Source organism: Furipterus horrens, unplaced genomic scaffold (genome assembly GCF_987537825.1).
Source record: "Furipterus horrens unplaced genomic scaffold, mFurHor1.1.pri manual_scaffold_6, whole genome shotgun sequence".
Classification (NCBI taxonomy): Eukaryota; Metazoa; Chordata; class Mammalia; order Chiroptera; family Furipteridae; genus Furipterus; species Furipterus horrens.
This window is the reverse complement of record NW_028327176.1, coordinates 150,160,213-150,181,123: the sequence shown is the minus strand read 5'-3', so window position 1 is coordinate 150,181,123 and position 20,911 is coordinate 150,160,213. Positions and strand designations below refer to the sequence as shown.

The 20,911-nt window shown below is 38.0% G+C and overlaps 1 protein-coding gene across 1 annotated transcript in view; it reads left to right on the top strand.

Moving 5' to 3' along the window:
* Window positions 1-20,911, top strand: part of AK9 (adenylate kinase 9) — a 122,430-nt gene that overhangs the window by 41,524 nt on the left and 59,995 nt on the right. Inside the window, exons 14-20 of the mRNA XM_090280823.1 lie at window positions 918-1,016; window positions 4,523-4,662; window positions 4,744-4,924; window positions 9,152-9,296; window positions 12,006-12,113; window positions 12,203-12,301; window positions 18,324-18,463. Coding sequence (XP_090136949.1) covers window positions 918-1,016; window positions 4,523-4,662; window positions 4,744-4,924; window positions 9,152-9,296; window positions 12,006-12,113; window positions 12,203-12,301; window positions 18,324-18,463 — 912 coding nt within the window. The remainder of the gene's footprint in view (window positions 1-917; window positions 1,017-4,522; window positions 4,663-4,743; window positions 4,925-9,151; window positions 9,297-12,005; window positions 12,114-12,202; window positions 12,302-18,323; window positions 18,464-20,911) is intronic.

Genomic DNA, 20,911 nt, shown 5'->3' with positions numbered 1-20,911 from the left:
TGGCATTGGTACCCAGGCACTTCCACCCACGTTCCAGTGGCCAAAACAAGTTACATGGAGAAGCTCAACACCAATGCGATAGGGAGTGTACTTTACCCAACAGGAACCAGGGAATTAACAAGGGAAGGGAGGGAAGGGTGAGTTGTGAACAGATAATACAGCCGACCCCAGATGACCATGTACCATTAGGACCTATCTCACCATCTCTCATCGAAGACCCTGTTTCAAATTCTCCAGAGAGTGCCATAAACTAGGTGGTTTAAAAGGACAGAAATTTGTCCTCTCCTGGTTCTGGACGCTAGAAGTCCAAAACCAACGTGTTGGCGGGGCCACGCTCCCTCCAAAGCCTCTAGGGTAGGACCCATCCTTGCCTCCTCTGGCTTCTAGTAGCCCTGGGCATCCCTTGGCTTGTGGCAGCAGAACTCCAATATCTGCCTCTGTCTTCAAATGGCTGTCTTCCCTCTGCCTGAAGAGGTCCTATAGAGCTAGACCTCTAAGGGCATGAATATTTGGGACAAGAGGAAGGACTGTTACTGGTTGAGTTGTGTCCTCCCAAAAGTTATGCTGAGGTCTTAACCTCCAATTCTTATGTATGTGATTTTATTTGGAAATAGGACTTTTTCACATGAATCAAGTTAAGATGAGGTCACACTGAATTACATTGGGCCCTGCTGCAATGTGACTGGTGTCCTTATAAGAGAAGAGACTCAAACACACTGGGAGAAGATGGCTATGTGACAGCAAAGGTGGGGACGGGAGTGATGCATCTGTTAGCCAAGGAGCACCAGTGATTGCCAGCAAACAACCAGAAGCCAAGAGGAAGCAAAGAGATATTCTATTCACGAGCTCATTACTTTTTCAGAATATTTGAGATGTTCAAATGCCATTGTATTTAAAGATTTGTTCTTTAACTTTAGACAGTTGTGGATCGACTTAACTTTCTGAAGCTACAAAGAGCAGCTATTTTAACTAAACTTCAGAGTGCTGAGGAAGAAATAAATGATGCAATGGACAATGTAAGTTAATTTTAATTGTTTGAAAGTGAACCTTTTTACTATATGCCGTTACCTTAATTTGTATCCTTTCAAGGTTTAAAAGGAGTTTTGGGATGCCTTTTATAAAAGTTGATTTGATTTCTGGGAAAAGCTGTAATATTAGCACAATATTCTTATAGACATCAAACACAACAAAACAAAGTTTTGAAACAAAGAAAAACAGTAAAAGCAGAACAACCAATGATAGGAATAATGAGAAAGAAGAAATCAAGTTTACTTTAAAAATTTTGCAGCACCAAAGAAAGCAAAGACATAAAAGTCCTGATTTCTATAAGCACTTGTTCATTCCTTCAATCATTCTACCAATTCTTTGAATAATTACAGTGTTCCTGGCACTGATGCATTATGGATGTGATGGTGATCAAGTTATAAATCCTAAGTGCTAAAGGGACCACAGATCTTTCATTGGAGATTTAATCTATCCTGGAAAGTTTAGTTTCATTGATATGAATAGAAATTTGAAAACGAATACCAGAATTTATAAATAGATATTGTAATCGGAATAAAAGTAATCTTTGAAGAAAGCCCCTTTTGTTATCCTCTAATGTGTAATCCATGAGTGGGCACAGCTGGAATGTGTGCTGGGACTTCAGTAACACTAACTGGTGCTGCAGGGGAGGAAAGGTGGACCTGATGAGTGCAGAGGGTGTATCCTCAGCCTCCTCTTTGAGGTCATCAGTGAAGGAAAATTTAAAGTACCCATCAAACCTGTGGGAATTTCCTAGCTAGAAAGTTTGTCCTTAAAAATTATCGCCTACGGTTATAGGTCACAAGATATATGGCTAAGGACGCCTGCCCTCTTTGTCATAAAAGGGCAGAAGTTGTGACTGTGTACAATGGAATCATTATTTATATCCCTCAGGCAGTACTTCTCCCTGGCAGTCCAGACCACCTCTAGAAGAACCACCTGGGAAGCTTGCTACAAATACAGATTCCTTAGGCCCACATCCCAGACTTACTAGACCAGAATATCTGGCGGTGGGACCTGGAAATATGTTTTTACAAGGTCCAGGGAAGACTTCTATCCCCACTTAAGTATGAGAAGCCCTACTTTAAAGTTTGGGATGCTGAAAAATCCTGGCTTACTGTGGTTGATGATCTTGAAGTTCCTGAGTGTTTTGAAGAATTTTAGTTGAATGCCCTTCAGTTAAAGGCAGCTGGGTTTAAGCAAATCAGGATAAAATAATTGGATATAAAGGACTTAAATTTCCAAAGAAGATTTATAAATGAATTCCAGATCTACAGGCCACCAGATCAGTGACACTTTTTTCAATTGTTTAGAAAAGGGCTAATATCCTCTATCACATTGTGTTACTATAAGGATTGTATGAAATGATGCTTGTAAAGTGCCTAAAATCAATGGTAATATTCAAAACATCTCACAACTGTATTGAAGAGGCAAGCTAGTGACCTGTGCAGTCACACAGAACCCCGTGCTTCGAAGGGCCCCATAATTAGTTTAATGCTGTGCTGTCATGGTGTTGAAATTCTTAGAACTTCAGAACAAGGGTTTTGTTTTTCACTTTGTACCAGGCCCAGCAAATTAGCTGATGTGTGCAGAGTTAGTCACCCAGTCACGACAGAGCTGGCGGCAGAGCGGAGGAGCTCTGCTGTGCCGGTGTCAACGAGGTAGTAGCTGGATCATGGACGGGTCCAGAGGTTCTTCAGTGAGAGGCTGTGGTGGGAGGGGAGCTTGAGGGTAGCGGCTATGGCTGCTGACTTTCTCGTTCCTCCCTCTTTCTGTGGCTGTGTCTGGTTCAGTCTCTCCAGACAGGAAGCCTGACTGGAGGGGCTGAGGGACAGGCTTCTTGGCTGGCTGAGTGGCTCTGGAGTGTGGCTCTAGCCACTCGCACTTCCTTTTTAAGATTTTCAACCAATCCTCCTGTCTTCTGCTCTCCGTTCCCTGCCTTCAAAGGTCCCTGGTGTCAGCACATCCTGAGCTCTGAAGTACTTTGCAGAGTGAATCAACTTGATTCTTGTTGATCCCACCCCACCCCCAGTCCCATCCCTGCCACTGCATCCAGGCTTTACCTATCTCTGATCTAAGTCAGCTACCACTCATCCATCTGCTTTCTAGCTACAAAAATGCGTAGCAGGGGAGGGCCAGCTATCATTTCCTCTGACCTCTTTCCCCATTTTGTGTCCTTGTGTGTTTATTCCTCTTTTCATTCGTCTGCTGTCGTGAGGTTTTAGGAAAGCAGTGAACACAGATGCATGTGTTATCTGCCTTGTTTAACTGTAACATCCAGCTCATTTGAAAGCTCAGTTTCTCATCGCCCCTCAGCACCTGTAGACATGTGGCACCAGGGACTTGAGGTTGAGAGAGAAACATGGTCTCCTTTTAAAACATTTTTTTTCAAGTTGGGACAGGATATAAGGATGATAAGAAAATTGTGCTGCCTCCTGACTTGACTGGATGAGGGTATGTTTCAGTCGCTAGCTCATCCTCTGTGGACTCCATGGAGAAGAGGGTGGCCACACCAACAAGATTCTTAGTCTCATGCGTCTCCTCTAAGCACTGACAGCTTCCTTTATACTTAGCTACCTCTCTCATCCTTCAGTTGGGGACATTCCTGCAGCATCTTTGCACTGTGCATGCCTCTTCTCTCTGTGATGCTGCAGTGGACCGGGCAAGACCATAGCTTCCATTCTCATCTGTTCTTCACAGTTGACTCTGGAGCCGGCCGCTAATGTGAGATCCGCATCTGGAGGTGGGAGGGAGCCAATCTCAACCCTGTCACCCTGGCAGTTGCCCACTATGCCATCTCTCTCCAGTTCTCCTGTCCCCTGCTAAGGTAGCACAAGTACAGTGAACCTCTCAGCAATCTGCATTCTGTAGAAAAATGGTTTTTAATTTCTCTGGAGGATACCAACAGAAAGAATTGCTGAGGGAAACTTTACGTTCTAAGAACAATGAAAAAGATAAGTAAATGCAAAAATAATCTGTATATAATATCTTACTATTTAAAAACTTTGGTAAATTGACTAAGAAGTTCGTACATATTCAAACCTTTTCAACAAGACGTTTTCAGTATCTGTTTCTGAAACATATAACTGAAACACTCTATCTACCTTATGCTCATTCTACCTTATAATAGAAAATGCTCAGTAAAATTTATACAAGGTCTTGTAACAGAAATGAAAATAATATGCCTATTAAATTTTGGACAAGTGTAGAATGGTTGCAATTAAGAAAAAAAGGCAAAATTTATTTTCTAAATTATTTCTTAAATAGTTAAATCACTATCAAATAAGAAATAAAATATACCATTAATTTCAGCAAAACTTATGTCCACATATTTAGTCTTTATCATTGATTTTGGAGAGAGAGGATGGGGGAGAAAGAGAGAGAATGAAATATTCATTGGTTGATTCTTGTATGTGCCCTGACTGGGGATCAAAACCACAGCCAACCAAGTAACCGGCCAGGGTGCCCACATATTTAATGTGGTATTTGTTTGTAATAGGATGAGCTGTTTCGTACTCTTGCATCTTATAAACTTATTGCACCAAGATATAGATGGCAGAGAAGCAGATGGGGACGAACATGTCCTGTGACTTTAAAAGAAGGTAACATTTATCCAGGATTGCTAGACTTTTCCGTAAGGTAAGTAAGGTTTTTCAGAACTTAATTTCAAAACTTCCCCATATATCTTTTCAGTTGTTTATGATTATGGCATATTTTAAGTTTTCTAGGGAAAATATACTGTCTGTCATCAGAAGAAACATTAAAAACATTTTTATTGAACCCACGTCCCTATCTTCTTCCACCTATGCCATCACCACCATTTAAAGTATTCATATTTGGACCTCCATCTTCAGGGAAAACAACACTTAGCAATTTGCTTGCAGAACATTACAAAGGAAAGGTAACTACTTAGCTGGCTAGCTCGCTTCCTATCTATTTACACTTGATTATAATTTATAGATTTTATGATTTGTAGGATTTGTACTCAATTTTATTACTTTTACACTGTCAGTTGGGTAATTGTTCTTCTGGGCTTGGAGTTGGGAAGGCATCCATCCTCCTAGCTGTTTATTGTAGCTTCCAGACCAGAGCCCGTTCCTACTTCCCCAAAGCCCCAAGATTTCACTGTTATGTCATGCAGATGATCCCATCCATAACCCCTCTTGGTTCCATTGGTATACTGTTTCCTGGGTTACACTCCTCCTGGTTCACTAGGGATTATGTTGTGAAGAGAGTTCTCCACAACATACTCCTATCATAATTCTTGGTGGTTTCAGTAGCTACAAAGATGACACTCCCAACTCCCTGGCCTGTCAACTCCTTGACCTCTCCCCTCATTGGTTGATCTTGTTCTCCATCACCATATGTATCACACAAAAGAATTTAATTTTAAAACACAGAGTTCTTACAAATCAATATGCAGATGAAACCCCAATGGAAAAAAATATGGCTAATAGGCAATTCACAAAATAATAGATACAAATAGCCATTAAACAGAGAGATGCCAAAAAATACCAGATATGTCTACTGTTAGAGTTGAAAGATCACTGTTAACAGGGTGAGGAAAAGTATGTTCTCATACACTCCTGGTGCGAGTATAATCATTAGGGATGGCAATTGAAAATACGTATAAAAGCTTAAAATCCATTCATATCCTTTGAGGTGTCAATTCTACTTTATAGATTTTTCCTAAAGAAACTATCTGACAAGGATATACACATAACTGTATTCATCATAACCTAGTTTATAATATATCAAAAACATGTGTACCTAAGCATATATTATTGGTATTTTAGTTAAATAAATTGTGATATATACAGCTAATACAATACTGTGCATCCAGTAAAAATGATACTGTAAATGTCCGTTGACATGGAATAAAGTAATAAAGAATATTGAAGGAAAAGTAAAAGGAATGTAGGGGTATGGAAATATTATTTAAACTTAAAAGGCATATAGAAATCTACTTGTAACAATTCCATATGAAGTTTATTATCTACCTGACAAAGGGATTATAGTCAGAGTATATGTAAAATTTTAATCCAATTTTTAAAATGGACAAAAGTTGACACATGCTTAAAAACAGAAGGTGAGTAACCAAGAAGCACATAAAAAGAAGCTCAAAATTACTAATGATTAAGGAAATATAAATTTAAACTACATTGAAGTACTTCTTCAGACCCATTAGAATGGTTAAAATTTAAAAGTTTCACAAACCAAGTGTTGGTGATGATATAGAGTAACTGCAACTTTCATACATTGCTGATAAGAATGAAAAATAGTTCAACCTCTCTGGAAACAGGTTAATGGCTAGTTATAAAGTCAGATATACACTTAACATATAACCCAGTAATTCCACTCCTGGATATTTATCCAAGGGAAATGAAAACATGTGTTCACAGAAAGACTTAAAAATGTTCATTATTAGACTTCTGGTCACAATGGCAGCATAGGCAGACATGGCTTGCCTCTTCGCACAACCACATCAAAATTACAACTAAAATGTAGAACAATCATCACTCAAAACCATCATAAATTGAGCTGAACGGAAGTCTGACAACTATGGAATTAAAGAAACCATATCCATACAGACTGAACCACAGAGCTGACAAGCTGGTGCCATATCTGACACTCCATCAACCTGGCTAACACTGTTTGACCCAACTTGGAGATCCCCAGAGACCCCACTCTACCCAATTTATGGGCCCACCCAAGCTTCTTTTCCACATGAATGGCTGATTTTCGTTCATGCTTTACAACTTCCTAAATCATCTCAAATGAGCAACAGCTGGCCTCAGTGAGACCTAGGCCTGGCATTAGCACCAGCCAGTCTAGATTCACAGCTTGGCTTCACCTGGGACTCTCCAAGCCCAGCACAAGCAGCAGCTATCTCAGATTGCTTTATAGCTCATGCAGGTGGGGGCTGACCTTGGCCTGCACCACTCAGGAAACCACAGGGCCAGCGCACCCAGTGGACAAATACCGACCTTGTCAGAGCACAACCACCATGCTCCTGAACAGCTGATCTTCCACAAAGGGCAGAGGTTGGTGGTAAGTGGTTACAGCCAGTCCTTGCAATCGACTGACCTGGTTAAATCCCTCCCATTGACCTGCTGACAGCAACCAGGCTCAACTACAAGAGAAGGGTGTACTCAGCCCTCACAAAGGGTGTACCTTCAGTACCCAGCTCAGGTGATAGGAAGGCTGTGCCCCCACACCCTACAGAACACTTATTACATTAGGCCACATTACAATAAGACACAGAATCAAAGTAGCTCTACCTAATACATAAAATAAACACAGGGAGGCTGCCAAAATGAGGAAACAAAGAAACATGGCCCAAATGAAAGAGCAGATCAAAACTCCAGAAAAAGAGCTAAATGAAATGTAGATAAGCAATCTATCAGATGCAGACTTCAAAACACTGATTATAAGGATGCCCAGGGAACTTAGCGAGGACCTCACCAGCACAAAAAAGATCCAGTCAGAAATGAAGGATACACTAATTGAAATAAAGAACTATTTATTGGAACATAAGGAGAAAAAAAACAACCAATTAGAACAACAAGAAAAAAAAAAGAATAAAAAGAAAAATAAGGACAGTATAGCAGCCTCCGGACATCTTCAAGAAATCTAACATTTGTATCACGGGGGTGCCAGAAGTTGAAGAGGAAGAATAAGAAATTAGAAATCTATTTGAAGAAATAATGAAAGAAAACTTCCTAATTTGATAAAGGAAATAGAAATGCAAATTCAGGAAGCCCAGGGAGTCCCAGATAAGATGGATGCAAAGAGGCCCACTTTCCATGACACATAATAATCAAAATGCTAAAAGTTGAAGATAAAGATAAGATCTTAAAAGCAGCAAGAGAAAAGAAGTTAGTTACCTACAGGGAAGTTCCCATAAGACTGTCAGCTGAGTTTTCAAAAGAAGGCTAGAAGGGATTATCAAGAAATATTCAAAGTCATGAAAAGCAAGGACCTACAGCCAAGATTGCTCTACCCAGCAAAGCTATCATTTAGAATGGAAGGGCAGATAAAGAGCTTTTTAGACAAGAAAACACTAAAGGATTTCATCATCACCAAACCATCATTATATGAAGTGTTAAAGGAACTTATTTAAGAAAAAGCAGACTATCAAAACTGTGAACAATAAAATGGCAAAAAAATATATCTATCAATAATTGAATCTAAAAAACAAACTAAGCAAACAAGAGGAACAGAGACAGAATAATAGATACAGAGCGCATTTTGATGGTTGCCAGATGAGAAGAGGTTGTGGGGGAGTGAGTGAAGAGGTGAGTGTATTAAGAAGTACAAATAGGTAGGTACAGAATACCCATGGGAATGTAAAGTACAGTATAGGAAATGGAGTAGCCATATAACTTATATGCATGACCCATGGACATGGACAGTGAACAGTGGAGGGGGGGGGATTGCCTGAGGGAGTGGGGGGTGCTGGGTGGAGGAGGGAAAGGGGTTAAAATCAGGACAACTGTAGTGGCATAATCAATAAAATATAATTTAAAAAAACATTCATTACTGCTTTACTTATAATAGCCAAAAAATGGAAACCACCCCAACGTCCATCCATAGATGAATAAATAAAGAACTGGTATATTCATACAATTCTAATACTCAGCAATAAAACTAACAGATTAATGATATATGTAATTACAGTGATGAATCTCAAAAATATTATGATAAAGGGGAAAATCTTGGAAAAAGTGATATACTGCCTATAAAGAAACATGAGAGCACTTTGAGGAGGTAGTATAAATGTTCTATATCTTGATTTGGTTATTGTATAGATTTGTAAAAACTCATCAAGCTGTATACTTAAAATAGGTATCATTTATGGTATGTAAATATGTACAAAGTTTATTTTAAAAATATATATGTAACTTGAAAATATATTACATGATACATACATATATAGGTATGTAATCCTACAGGAAAAAATATGACCAAATTTCTATGAAAGCAAGTACTCAAAAATCAGTGAATTCTGAAAATAACATACCTCAAGTAGCATTAAGATTTAAGTAGATATAGAAGGATAATATGGGCAATGTTAAATTTTACAGTAACTTGTGCTTATGTTGGTTTTCTCAAATATTCTCTGCAGGTAGTTGACTACGTCGAACTTGTTCAACCACGTTTTGATAAAGCCCTTGGAACATTAATAAAAAATACTATAGCTGAGGCCACTGAAGTGGCTATTAAAACTGTGAAAGAACGACTTCTCACAGAAATAGAAACTAAAAGACAAGGTGATTGGTCTTTTTAAAATGTGTGTTTTAAGGCTAAGTTAACAATTAAGCCTGGTTACTGCAGGCAAGGACTTGGTTTGCTCATCTTGATATCTCCGGCACCTTGCATATTGTAGCCTCTTAATAAATGCTTGAAGAAGTGAGTATATATCAACCTGATTCATAAACAAAGAAAATATTTCAATTCTAGACTTCCAAGGAAAGGAATCAGATGGAGCTTTCAGATTTAGATTGCTTTACTTTTATGAATTTGCTTGCAGGCCAGAGACTGAGTGGAATTTTTACCTTAATCTACACCAATCATGACAACTGACTCATGGAGTCAGGTGTTGTTACTGCTATTGTTCTTGGTTTTGCTTGCATGTCAGCTCTGACTGTGAATTAAATCTTTCTGTTTGAGGAATATTAACTTTAAATTCAAAAAGTCATAAAGCAGTGAAACTGGAAGAAGCCTTAAGATCAATTAATGTAATCCTCTAATTTTACAAATGAGAAAACTGAGGCACATGAAGGTCAGATGGCTTCCTGAAACTCACCAGCTGGTAGCATAGTTGAGACTTGAACCTAGTTTCCAAAGTCCCAGTGTTCTTTTTCTTGACCATTCTGCCTATTCCTGTACTCACTTCTTATCATATATTTAAGAATAGACACAAGGGTTTGGAGTTCTTTAATTTGTTTTTCTCCAGGAAAAATGAGAGTTCTCATTTCATGGCTATTTTGAAATTTATTGATTGGCTTTGGTAGAATTTGTGTCTGTGTTTGGTACCCTTGTAACCAGTCGCATTAGAACACATGGAAGTAGCTTAGTATCTGAACATCTCCACTTAGTGGGATACCCACCATGCAGCACTTGCTATACACTGCGTGGGATATTTCTCACTTTCAAAGATCTGGAAACAATATTTGAGATTAGCTCCAGTACTTTAGACTAGATTCAACAACCACTATTTGGATTTCCAGAAGCTATGGCAGCATACTTGTATTCTAATAGCACCATCACTGCTTCAATTACAAGAATTCTTTTCCTAGTTAGGTTTTTTTAATTACAAAAGTAATATCAGATAATATTTGTTGGGCATTTACTGTATATTGGGGCTATGCTAAATGCATTGCATGCTTAATACTCATAACAGGCCTATGAAGTAGGCATTTTTATTTCCACTTTTAGTACACGAAGAAACTAAGGCTGAGAGGAGTTAGGTACTTGCCCACTGTTGACAACCAGCAAGTGACTGGGACTCAAATCGATGTCTGTGTTCCTATCTTCTGTGTCTCTCAAGTGGTCACAGAAAACTGGAAAGAGCAATTATACCCCAGAGTTATCCCATTAACAATTTGATGCATTCTTCAGCCCTTTTTTTCTATTCATATTTGTAATAATTAATTGTGATTCTGTGGTATATGAAAACTTACATTTTTTTGTTTTAAAGTAATGCTTCTTTTTAATTAACATGTAATTATTGTAATAAATTGTATGTTAGATAGAAATTTAAGTTTATTATTTCCAAATAGTGGGCCAATCTTATAAATAATATATACTGAATTATACATATCTTTACTGCAAATTTGAAACACCATCTTGATATTAATATTCATGTGTGTGTAAACTTCTGAATTTTCTAGTCTCTTCATCTTTCCATTACAGCCTTTAATACAAAATGTAGTTATTAAAACTTCATGATGCATTTTAATTTAATAATGCAAGTTTCTCCTCAAAACATTTTGTTTTGAAATTATTCCCAGATATTCTTTCACTTATTCCATAAAATGAATGTTTACTGTGTGCCAGGGGATGTACTAGGCTTTGGATACATGTAGAATTTTGTCAAGTTTTACAACAAATCCCAGTGGGAGGCTTGTGTTACTGTTAAACAATAATTTGATGAGAATTCGCATCTTTACTATTAAATCTCCTCATGGAAACAAATGAAATCTGCATTTTTCTAGTCTAATATTTGTGTTCTTCCTTAACGTTTTTTAGCTTTCCTCATGTGTTATCTATAGTTTACTTAATAATTTTATTCCTACATATTTTGTCATTTTGTTAATGAGATAATTCTTCCATTATATTTTCTAGATCAAAAGAGGAAGCTAGCCAGGGTCCTAGAAGAAGATCAATGATCTGTAGCATTTCTTGGAGTCTATAGTGATTCCTTTCACATTACATTATGACATAAAATCATGGATTTTAGAGCATTGCACAAATTGCCTTTTCCCACCGGAATATAGAAGGCGGTGCTATCTCTCTTATGCTACAAAGTTAAAACCCTCTTTTTAAATTCACTGATTGTTCTAAACCTATCAGTAGGGTTAACCTTTCTTAAAATTTAAAAATTGAAATACTTTTGCTTGTGAATTTTTCTCCAATATGTTTTTTTTTTTTCATTCATTAGAGGAGAATATTGTGGTTTTTTTAACATAGAAAATTATAGACTAATACAGAGGATGTCAGCTAACAATGAGCAGGACTTTTATGAGCCAAACATTTTCTAAGTTGTCAGCACCCATTATCGTATTTCATCCTTGGTACAGTGCTTTCAGTTTGATGATCCTCATTTTGTGAAGCAGAAATTGAGACAAGAAGATGAAGTGGTTTACAGAGCCATGCTGACCGAGTCAGAACTTGCACCCCTGTCCATCTGACTTTAAAGCAGAGGATTGAATCATCACACCTGTCTCCTTACCCCCAACTACCTCCTGCTAACACAGCCAATTACTCTCTTTCAGAACTTGAAAGTGAATACAAAGTGAAGGAATATGACAAGCTTCCTTCTGATAAAAGCTTAGAAGCGGAGCTCTCTTCACTTGATGAAGATGGTAAAGAAATATATTTCTGCTCTTGTTATTGGCCAATTTTAAAAATATAAGCACATTAGTTGATAAAGCATATTATTCTTTCACTATAGGGTTTACTCCTGAAACCCAAAGAGAGAGCTTGTTAGAAGACAGTGAAGAAGCCAGAACGAAGTCAGATAGTGATGAAACTGCTAAAACTGATAAAGATGGTAACAAAATGAATTGTTAATGCCAAGCTTATGGGTCTTGTTCCCATTTATTTCATATTTTGTCATGTTTATATTGAAGCTTAAAATACCCCCAAAATTGAAAAGTTTAGGACAAAAGAGTTAGCTTCTCTCTTACAGAATTAAGCTATAGAACAAAATTAATTTGCTAGAATTAAGAAGAAAAGTGTAGAAACTGAGGAGTATAATATTATTAGAAGTGCCCAATGTTTTTAAATGTCTCTAAATGTAACACAATTATCATATAATAGTAAACTCTCTCTTAAAATCTCTCTACTTCCTTGAATGCATTCAAATTCAACCATTATAATCCTAGAGTTTTAGCTGTTAACTGTTATCATTTAGTGCTATTTATCCTTATAAAAATTTTCCATTCATATTTTAAAATAATTGAAAATATGCAATATAAACTATTTTTACCTTTTTGATTTATAATGTAACATTTAATTATATTATTTCATTAGGAGATATTTTAACCCTCATCTTTAATTACTGCATAATTTCTCTACTTTAGGTAATACGTTTAACTAGTTCTTTATGTTGGAAGCTCGTAGTTTTTTGGATTTCTTTGCTACTAAAAATAATGCTTCAATGAATTTTTTACATAAAGTTTTGCCTGTGGGTTGACATAAGTGGAATCACTGGTTCAATGAGTATGAAGCTATAGACAGAGTCAAGTTGTGTTGCATAAAAGTTGTTCCAAGTTATGTTCCCCTCATTAATATACAAAGTACATGTTATTGTTTCATCAGTATTTTCTCTTTTTAGATATTATTTTAATTTTTAACGGTTTCTGAAGTTTAATATTTGTTAACCATTTACATTTCTTTTTGCTGAGGTGCCCTTTTTCTTTTGCTCATTTTTATAAGTTGTATTCATTGTATGATTTCTATGTAAACTTTGTATATAGTTTTAATTATATTTTGTTGATTATGCTATTATAATTGTCCCAATTTTTTTCCCTTTTCTCCCCTCTGCCCAGTACCCTCCTTCCCTCCAGTGGTCCCACCCCCCTTAGTTCATGTCCATGGGTCATGCCTGTATGTTCTTTGGCTTCTCCCTTTTCTATGCTATTCTTAACTTACCCCTGTCTATCTTGTTTCTACCAATTATGCTTCTTAATCCCTGCACCATTTCCCCATTTCTCCTCCTTCCCCCTCTCAGGTGGTAATCCTTCAAATGATCATCATATCTATGATTCTGTTCCTATTCTGGTTGTTTGCTTAATTTGTTTTTGTTTTTAATTTTAGATTCAGTTGTTGATAGTTGTAAGTTTGTTGTCATTTTAAATGTTCATAGTTTTGAGCTTCTTCTTTTCCTTAAATAAGTCCCTTTAACATTTCATATAATAGGGGCTTGGTGTTGATAAACTCCTTTAGTTTACCTTGTCTGGGAAGCACTTTATCTGCTCTTCCATTCTACGTGATAGCTTTGCTGGATAGAGTAATCTTGGTTGTAGGTCCTTGCTTTTCATCACTTTGAATACTTCTTGCCAGTCCCTTCTTGCCTGAAAAGTTTCTTCTGAGAAATCAACTGACAGTCTTATAGAGACCCCTTTGTAAGGTAACTCTCTTCTCTTGTTGCTTTTAAGATCCTCTCTTCACCTTTAACCTTTGGCATTTTAATTATGATGTGCCTTGGTGTGGTCCTCTTTGGGTCTAGCTTGTTTGGAACTCTCTGTGCTTCCTGGACTTGTATGTCTATTTCCTTCAGCAAACTAGGGAAGTTTTCTTTCATTATTTTTTTCACATAAGTTTTCAATTTCTTACTCTTCCTCTTCTCCTCCTGGCTCCCCTATGATTCAGATGTTGGTGTGTTTAAAGTTGTTTCAAAGGTTCCTAAGCCTCTCTTTGTTTTCTTCAATTCTTGTTTCTTCATTCTGTACTGGTTGACTGTTTATTTCTTCCTTATGTTCCAAATCATTGATTTGAGCCCCAGCTTCCTTCCCTTCACTATTGATTTCATGTGGATTTTCCTTTGTTTCACTTATATTAGCCTTTATTTCTTCCCTTTTTTGTTTGTCATACTGAATCTTGTCTATCAAGTCTGTGAATATCACTATCATCAGTGTTTTGAGCTCTGTATATGTTAGGTTAGCTATTTCCTTGTTGCTTAATTCTCCCACTGGAACCTTGATCCATTTCTTCTTTTGGGCCATACTTCTCTGTCTCCTCAACTTGACCACCTCCTCTGTTTGCCTGTGTCTTAAGTAGAGCTGTCACACTTGTTATGTTGTAAGGGGTGGAGCCTTAGGAATTCCTCAGTGCAGGGTTACCCATTTCACTATGTTGTGGTGTTGTATGTGGGGGAGGGTTGTGAGAGGTAACAATGCCACTTGGTCAGCACTCGCTCTTTTTCCAGGCACTTCTCCTGCTTCCCATATGGGACTAGCATCCCTCTAGCTGTTGCCCTGGTTGTACTTCCCAGAATGGGTGGGTTTGCAGACATTCTAGGACAGTGGGAGCTCTCTAAACAAGTGGACTCTGCTGTGAGATCAGTAGCTTCTTCCGCCACTCCAACCCCTACTGGTTTTCATAGTCAGAAGCTATGAGGCTTTATTTTGCCTGGTATTAGAGCTGTGAGTGTTTGAGCCGTATGCTGCAAGGTCTGGTCTGGAGCTGGGATCACTCCCCAGGTGTCCCCCCCAACTTTTATAATGTGTGACTGTGCTTTCTGCCAACTGGCCACAGCCACAGTCTTGCTGCTGCTGCTGCCACCACCACCACCACCACACACTGTCCTCTCTGCTCCAACTCCACCCCTCCTACCTGTCTGGATGAATATTGCTTCTTTATATCTTTGTTGGACTTCCATACAGTTCAATTTTCTGGTAGTTCTGGTTGTTTTCAGTTTTGAGGTAGCTGTATTTCTTCTTATTATTGGGGAGGGTGGTGAAGTGTGTCTACCTATGCCTCCGTCTTGGCTGAAAGTTCAAACTTTGTATATTAATCACTATTTTTAATTGTCTTTTTCCAAATTTAATGGTTTGTCTTTTCAATCACCTTGCTGTTTTTGAAGTAGAGGAATTTTTTAATATTTTTGTATTTCTTTTTGTTGATTTCTTTCATTTACTTTCAGGCTTAAAAGTTTTCCTCTCAACCAGAGATATAATATATACCAATATTCTTTTTTTTAACTTTTAAACAATTTATCCAAGTTTTTGTGTTTAGTTTTTAAGTGCATCTAAAATTTATGTTATGTAATGTAGAGCTGACATTTTTTTGTTTGGTTCTTACACCTGAATCAGACAAATTTGGTGTGTATTTCAAGTCTAGTAGAAATCAAACTGGGCACTGTCAGAAACTTAATGCATGGTATTCTTCCTTCCCCAACATATGCACAGCACCCACATACACACATATTAAAATTTTGGACAAATGACTTCTGGGATTTGCAAGCCAATGCACTCAGAGAGCCCCTCTCCTTAATGTTTGTCCCCTTCTTGGGAGAGGTAGTCCCAGGTAGAAGCAGACCTCAGTGCCTCTACCCACTGCTGGAGGGATGTCAGCATTGCTAGTGTTCCCTGGTAAAAATGTGCCCTCCCTGCCCCATGTATCTGAGATAAACACAACTTTTATTTTGGGAAGGGAAAATTTTATATATTTTTTTCTCAATTTAGATCCATTGGCATTATATGAAACTGAAATTACTCATGGTTTTGTTATAGGTTAATTAAGTCATTATCTTTATTTTCTACTGCTAAAAAATAGGTTTACCTGTTTTATTACTGTGGTTATTATTTTAATTGTTAAAAAAAATTAGGAACATGAATCCTAAATCCCTGGACCCATACCAAAATCTTTTTGGGGAATCACCTACAATTTAATACTGTTGTTTAGGTGTTAACAATGTTTCATTCACAGATGAAAGAGAAACCAGTGCAATGCCTATATTTAAAAGGGGAATATAGCTGCAGAAACCCAAAACACTAATTTGAAAGAATATATGCACCCCTTTGTTCATTGCAGCAATATTTGTAATAGTCAAGATTTGGAAGTAGCCCAAGTGCCCATCAGTAGACGAGTGGGTAAAAAAGCTGTGGTACATTTATACAATGGAATACTTACCTTCAGTGACAGCATGGATGGACCTGCAGAGTATTATGCTAAGTGAAATAAGCCAGTTAAAGAAAGACAAGTACCATATGATTTCCTTATATGTGGAATCTAATGAACAAAATTAACAAAGTAGAGAGAGACTCATGAATACAGAGAAGAGACTGATAGCTGTCAGAGGGGAAGAAAGGGTAGAGAGCTGGGTGAAAAGGGTGAAGAGATTAAGCAAAGAAAAAAGAGAGACTCATAGACACAGACCACAGTATGGTGATTGCCACAAGGAAGGGGAGGTGGGAGGAGACAGAGGGTAAAGAGGGGATAAAGGAGATTTGACTTGGGATGGTGAACACACAAAGCAAAATACAGATGAGGTATTATAGAATTTTATACCTAAAACCTATATAACTTTATTAACCAGTACTGGTCAGTCACCCCAATAAATTCAATAAAAATTAAAAAATTAAAACTGCTCAGCTGGGAAAAAAAGTTCCCAAGATAGTCAAGATCTAAAGTTGGATTCAAAAAAGGTAAATTAATATTTGGGTAATTTGGTTTTCTTAGACTGTGGATCTAAAAATCACAAATAGTCCCTTCAGAATTTTAGAGGAAAAATATGTGATTTTAAAAAATCATTATTAATATCTAACTTTATTTGAAAGGCTACTCTATTATAAATAATTGTACGCATGGAAACACAGAAAAAATAATGTGATATATTGTTTTGGGGGAAAAGAATATTGGGAGTATGGGAGGTTTATCTTTTTGTTCTGCCATCCCTGGCATGTGGCTACTATAACAGTTCACAAGCTGGCTGCTGGTGCTCCAGCCATCATATCGGTGTGACTAACAGGAAGAGAGAAAAGGCAAGTGACAAAACTGCCCTCCTCCAGATAAGTTATTTCTCTTTAAAGAGATGACAGAAAGACTCGCCAAAAATAAAAAATAAAATAAAAATATTGCACCTTATCTATGGACTATCCAAGCTATAAGGGAAGTTGTAAAATGTAGTGTTTTGAGATGGGCACTTTGCTGACCCCAACAATATCAGGGAAATTACTAAAGAAGAGGAGAATGGATATTGGGTGGAAAGCTAGCGGCTTCCAGCACATTTAGTATCTTTGTCTATTTCTGCCTCACCATTCCCCGTTTTCCAAGATCATGGGTTGTTGCCGCTTCTGCTCTGTCTCTGCAGGAACTACGGGCTCTCCCCACTGCTGAAAACAGGCTTCCTAACTTCAGAGCAGGGAGGGTAGCAGGAAGCTGCTCATTGAAGGTCCTTTGGGGTTTCGCTGGGCTAGGATCAGTTGGGCTCCAGCAGGAGACTGATGGATGGAGACTTGGGGCAGCAGCTCAGGAAGCAGAACTGGAAAGACAGAGGGAGAGGAGTCAGGTGGAGCTGCCCTTCTCCTGTCTCATTTACAACATGGTGCTGTCTGTGAGCTGACAGCCATGTAAGGAGACACTCAGCATGCAGTGAGGGCAAGAATCAGCTTGAGAAACCAGCCTGTCACCCTTTCTTCTACTCCTCCAACTTGCCTGTCTCCTGTCTTCTTCTTGTCCTATGTAGTCTCATGCTTGTAATTAGAAATATGCATCTCTTTTTCTTATTCCTTCAATGCTTGCGTTTTAACTTGACCACTGAAATCATTTGGAGCCTCCCTCTTTTCCCTGGCTCCCTGGGTTTTGACTCCTGCCTGACAGGACTTCTTGCCTCATTCACTTGCACTCTGATGCACTGGCTTTAAGCCACTGATCTGTTATTTTGGATTCCTGACCTGACATTTTCTTCCGAGTCTATTTCCCCTCTTTTATAGCATGTGCCACAGTAACACAAAGATAGTATTTTGTTGGGTCAGGTATTAACAATTATGTTCTATTGCAAATAGAATTGTCCACTACAATTATTAAGAGCATTAATTTATTAACTTACTTTACTTTAAACTCAACAGAAGACTCAATAAAAGAGGTCACTGCAGATCATCCAGAGGTTGTTTCTATGATAAAGGAGACTATGAAAATGACAAAGGATATGAACTTTGAACAGCCATATGAAAAATATGCTGAAATCCTAGAGGAAGTCCTAGAAGAGGTAAGAAATGCAAGCTCTTCATTTTTATCATTAATTTAACAGAAACTGAGAAAATGTTAACCTATTATATGTATAATTAATTTAGAATCTCATTTGACAGTACTGAAATCTGTAGCCTTCAAGTTCATGTACATTTTATAGTCAACATTGTTATGTATAATATACCTTAGTGAACAATTGCTTATGCTCTTTGTAAGTTTTTCTTAACAATTAGACAATATAATTTCATGCTTTGAAATTAATTCTTCATTAAGTTTTATTGTCTTTAATTACATTCAGTTTATTAAAAGATGGTACAGTTGAGGCCAGTACCAAAGTCACGTATTTCATCTAATTAGTTGTAAACATAGACAAATTTTTCTCCATAGATAATTTCATCCAATCACCCTAAATTTGTGTTCGTAGTGGAGATGGATGGACACATGAGTGATTTTCCAATCCAAGAGGAAAAAAAGGCCTCAGATATTATACCCTACTGATGCAAATCAGAAAGCTTATCTTTTGTTTATAAAGAATAAGATATCCATATGGGTCTGTTTTGCGCTGAGACCTTGAGTAAGCATTCAGAGCAGAGTCAGAGAACAAATTAGTGTTGAACTGTCAATGAACTTCTGTATTTCTCTGTAATTTGAAAACGGTGGAGTTTAAAATTATTATGTGAGAAGAAAAAATTGTTCTTTGAGAGTATGCAACCACTCTGTAATACGTTGAGTGGACTCCTTGAGCCCTAGGCTGTACCAAGGTGCGCTGCTGTCCCCCTCTGAGCTTCCAATAGAGGGAGATCTTTCAGCTTCCCCTGCATCTCTTCAGATTGTTCTGTCATCAGTTATTCCTTTAGAAACACTCTGAGCACCCACTATTTTCCCTGTGCTATGCTAGATCCTAGGGATATGAAAATGAATTGAACTTCACTCTTTCTAAGAAGTTATCAGTCAGGTAGGGGACAGCTGGCAGATGATTCAATAATTGAGTTACCATGTGCTAAGTGATAAACACACACACATACACACACACATGGTGTAGGAGTTCCACCAAGGTCAGGGCTATCATCTCTGCCTGGGAAGTGAGACAAGCATCCCAGAGCAGGAGACATGCAAGTGAGGAACATCTTCAGCACTGTGAAAGTCCCTCCCTTGCCCTTCACCAAAATATTTCCCCATTTATTTCAGAGTTTATTCTGGAGGATATAAATCTACAGGGAGTACTACATATATTCCTCTATCAGGAATATATGTAGTGTCATTAGATAGTACATTGTGACTCTCATATCAGACTGTCTTTTTCAAGAGAATAGAGACCTCTGCAGGAGACTGTTTTACTCTTCATCAGTTTTCTATAATCTCTATATGTAGGAAATGTATTTTCATAAAGTATCTAGTTACTAATTTTTTACATGTAAAGACAGAATCTTAAGATGTCTTTCTCAAATTAATTTATAGATTGATGCGATACTAATAAAAAGCTCAATGTGTTTTGAAAACTGACAAAATAACTCTAAAGTTGATTTGGAAGAACCAATAGTTGAGACTAGGAAAGAACAGTTTGGCAAAGTATAATAGAGAGAAACTTGTTCTGCAGCAGGTCAAATGTGTTGAAATGCTATAGTAGTATATAAGCTTGGTAGTCATACAAGAATAAACAGCCAGTCAAGATGGAGGTATAGGTAAACTGTCTTTACCTCCATGCACAACTACAGCAAAAATTACAGCTAGATTACAAAACAAATATCACCCAGATTTGTCAGAAAATCAAGCTGTATGGAAGTCTGACAACCAAGGATTTAAAGAAGCCACATTCATCCGGACAGGTAGGAGGGGCAGAGACGCAGAGAGGCACTGAAAGGTGCAGAGACGTGGAGAGGCACAGAGAGATAGCAGAATGGGTGGTCTCACATTTACATGTGGTGGATAAAAATTGGGAGGGATACCTCGGGAGCGAGTGATCCCAGCCCCAGACCAAGCCACCCAGCCCAGGGCTCCAGCACCAGGAAGATAAGTCCCCATAACTTCTAGCTATAAAAACCAGTGGGAGTTGGGGCTGCAGAAGAAACTACAGGATTCTTAAGAGACTCCTTTCAAAGGGCTCACAACAGACTTAGGACTCACACAGACCCACCCCCTCTGGGATTCAGCACCAGGGCAACAGCTGGAAGGGTACAAGTGGCATAGGGAAAGAAGGGGAGAAAGTGAAGTATCTGGCAACAGGGGGAGTGCCAGGAGGCAAGTTCCTTCTGGATAATCTCCAAAGGCCAGGCAGTGGCATTGTCCCTTCTCTGAGCCCTCCCCCACATGGAGCCACAGAGTAATGAAAATGTGTAGCCCCACCCTGGCCATTACTTAAGGTTCCACCCCACACAATTTACAGGTGCCTTTTCTACAACAGGCCATGCTACTAAGACAGGGAGTCAAAGCAGTGTTTGTAATACACAGAAACAAACACAAGGAGGCT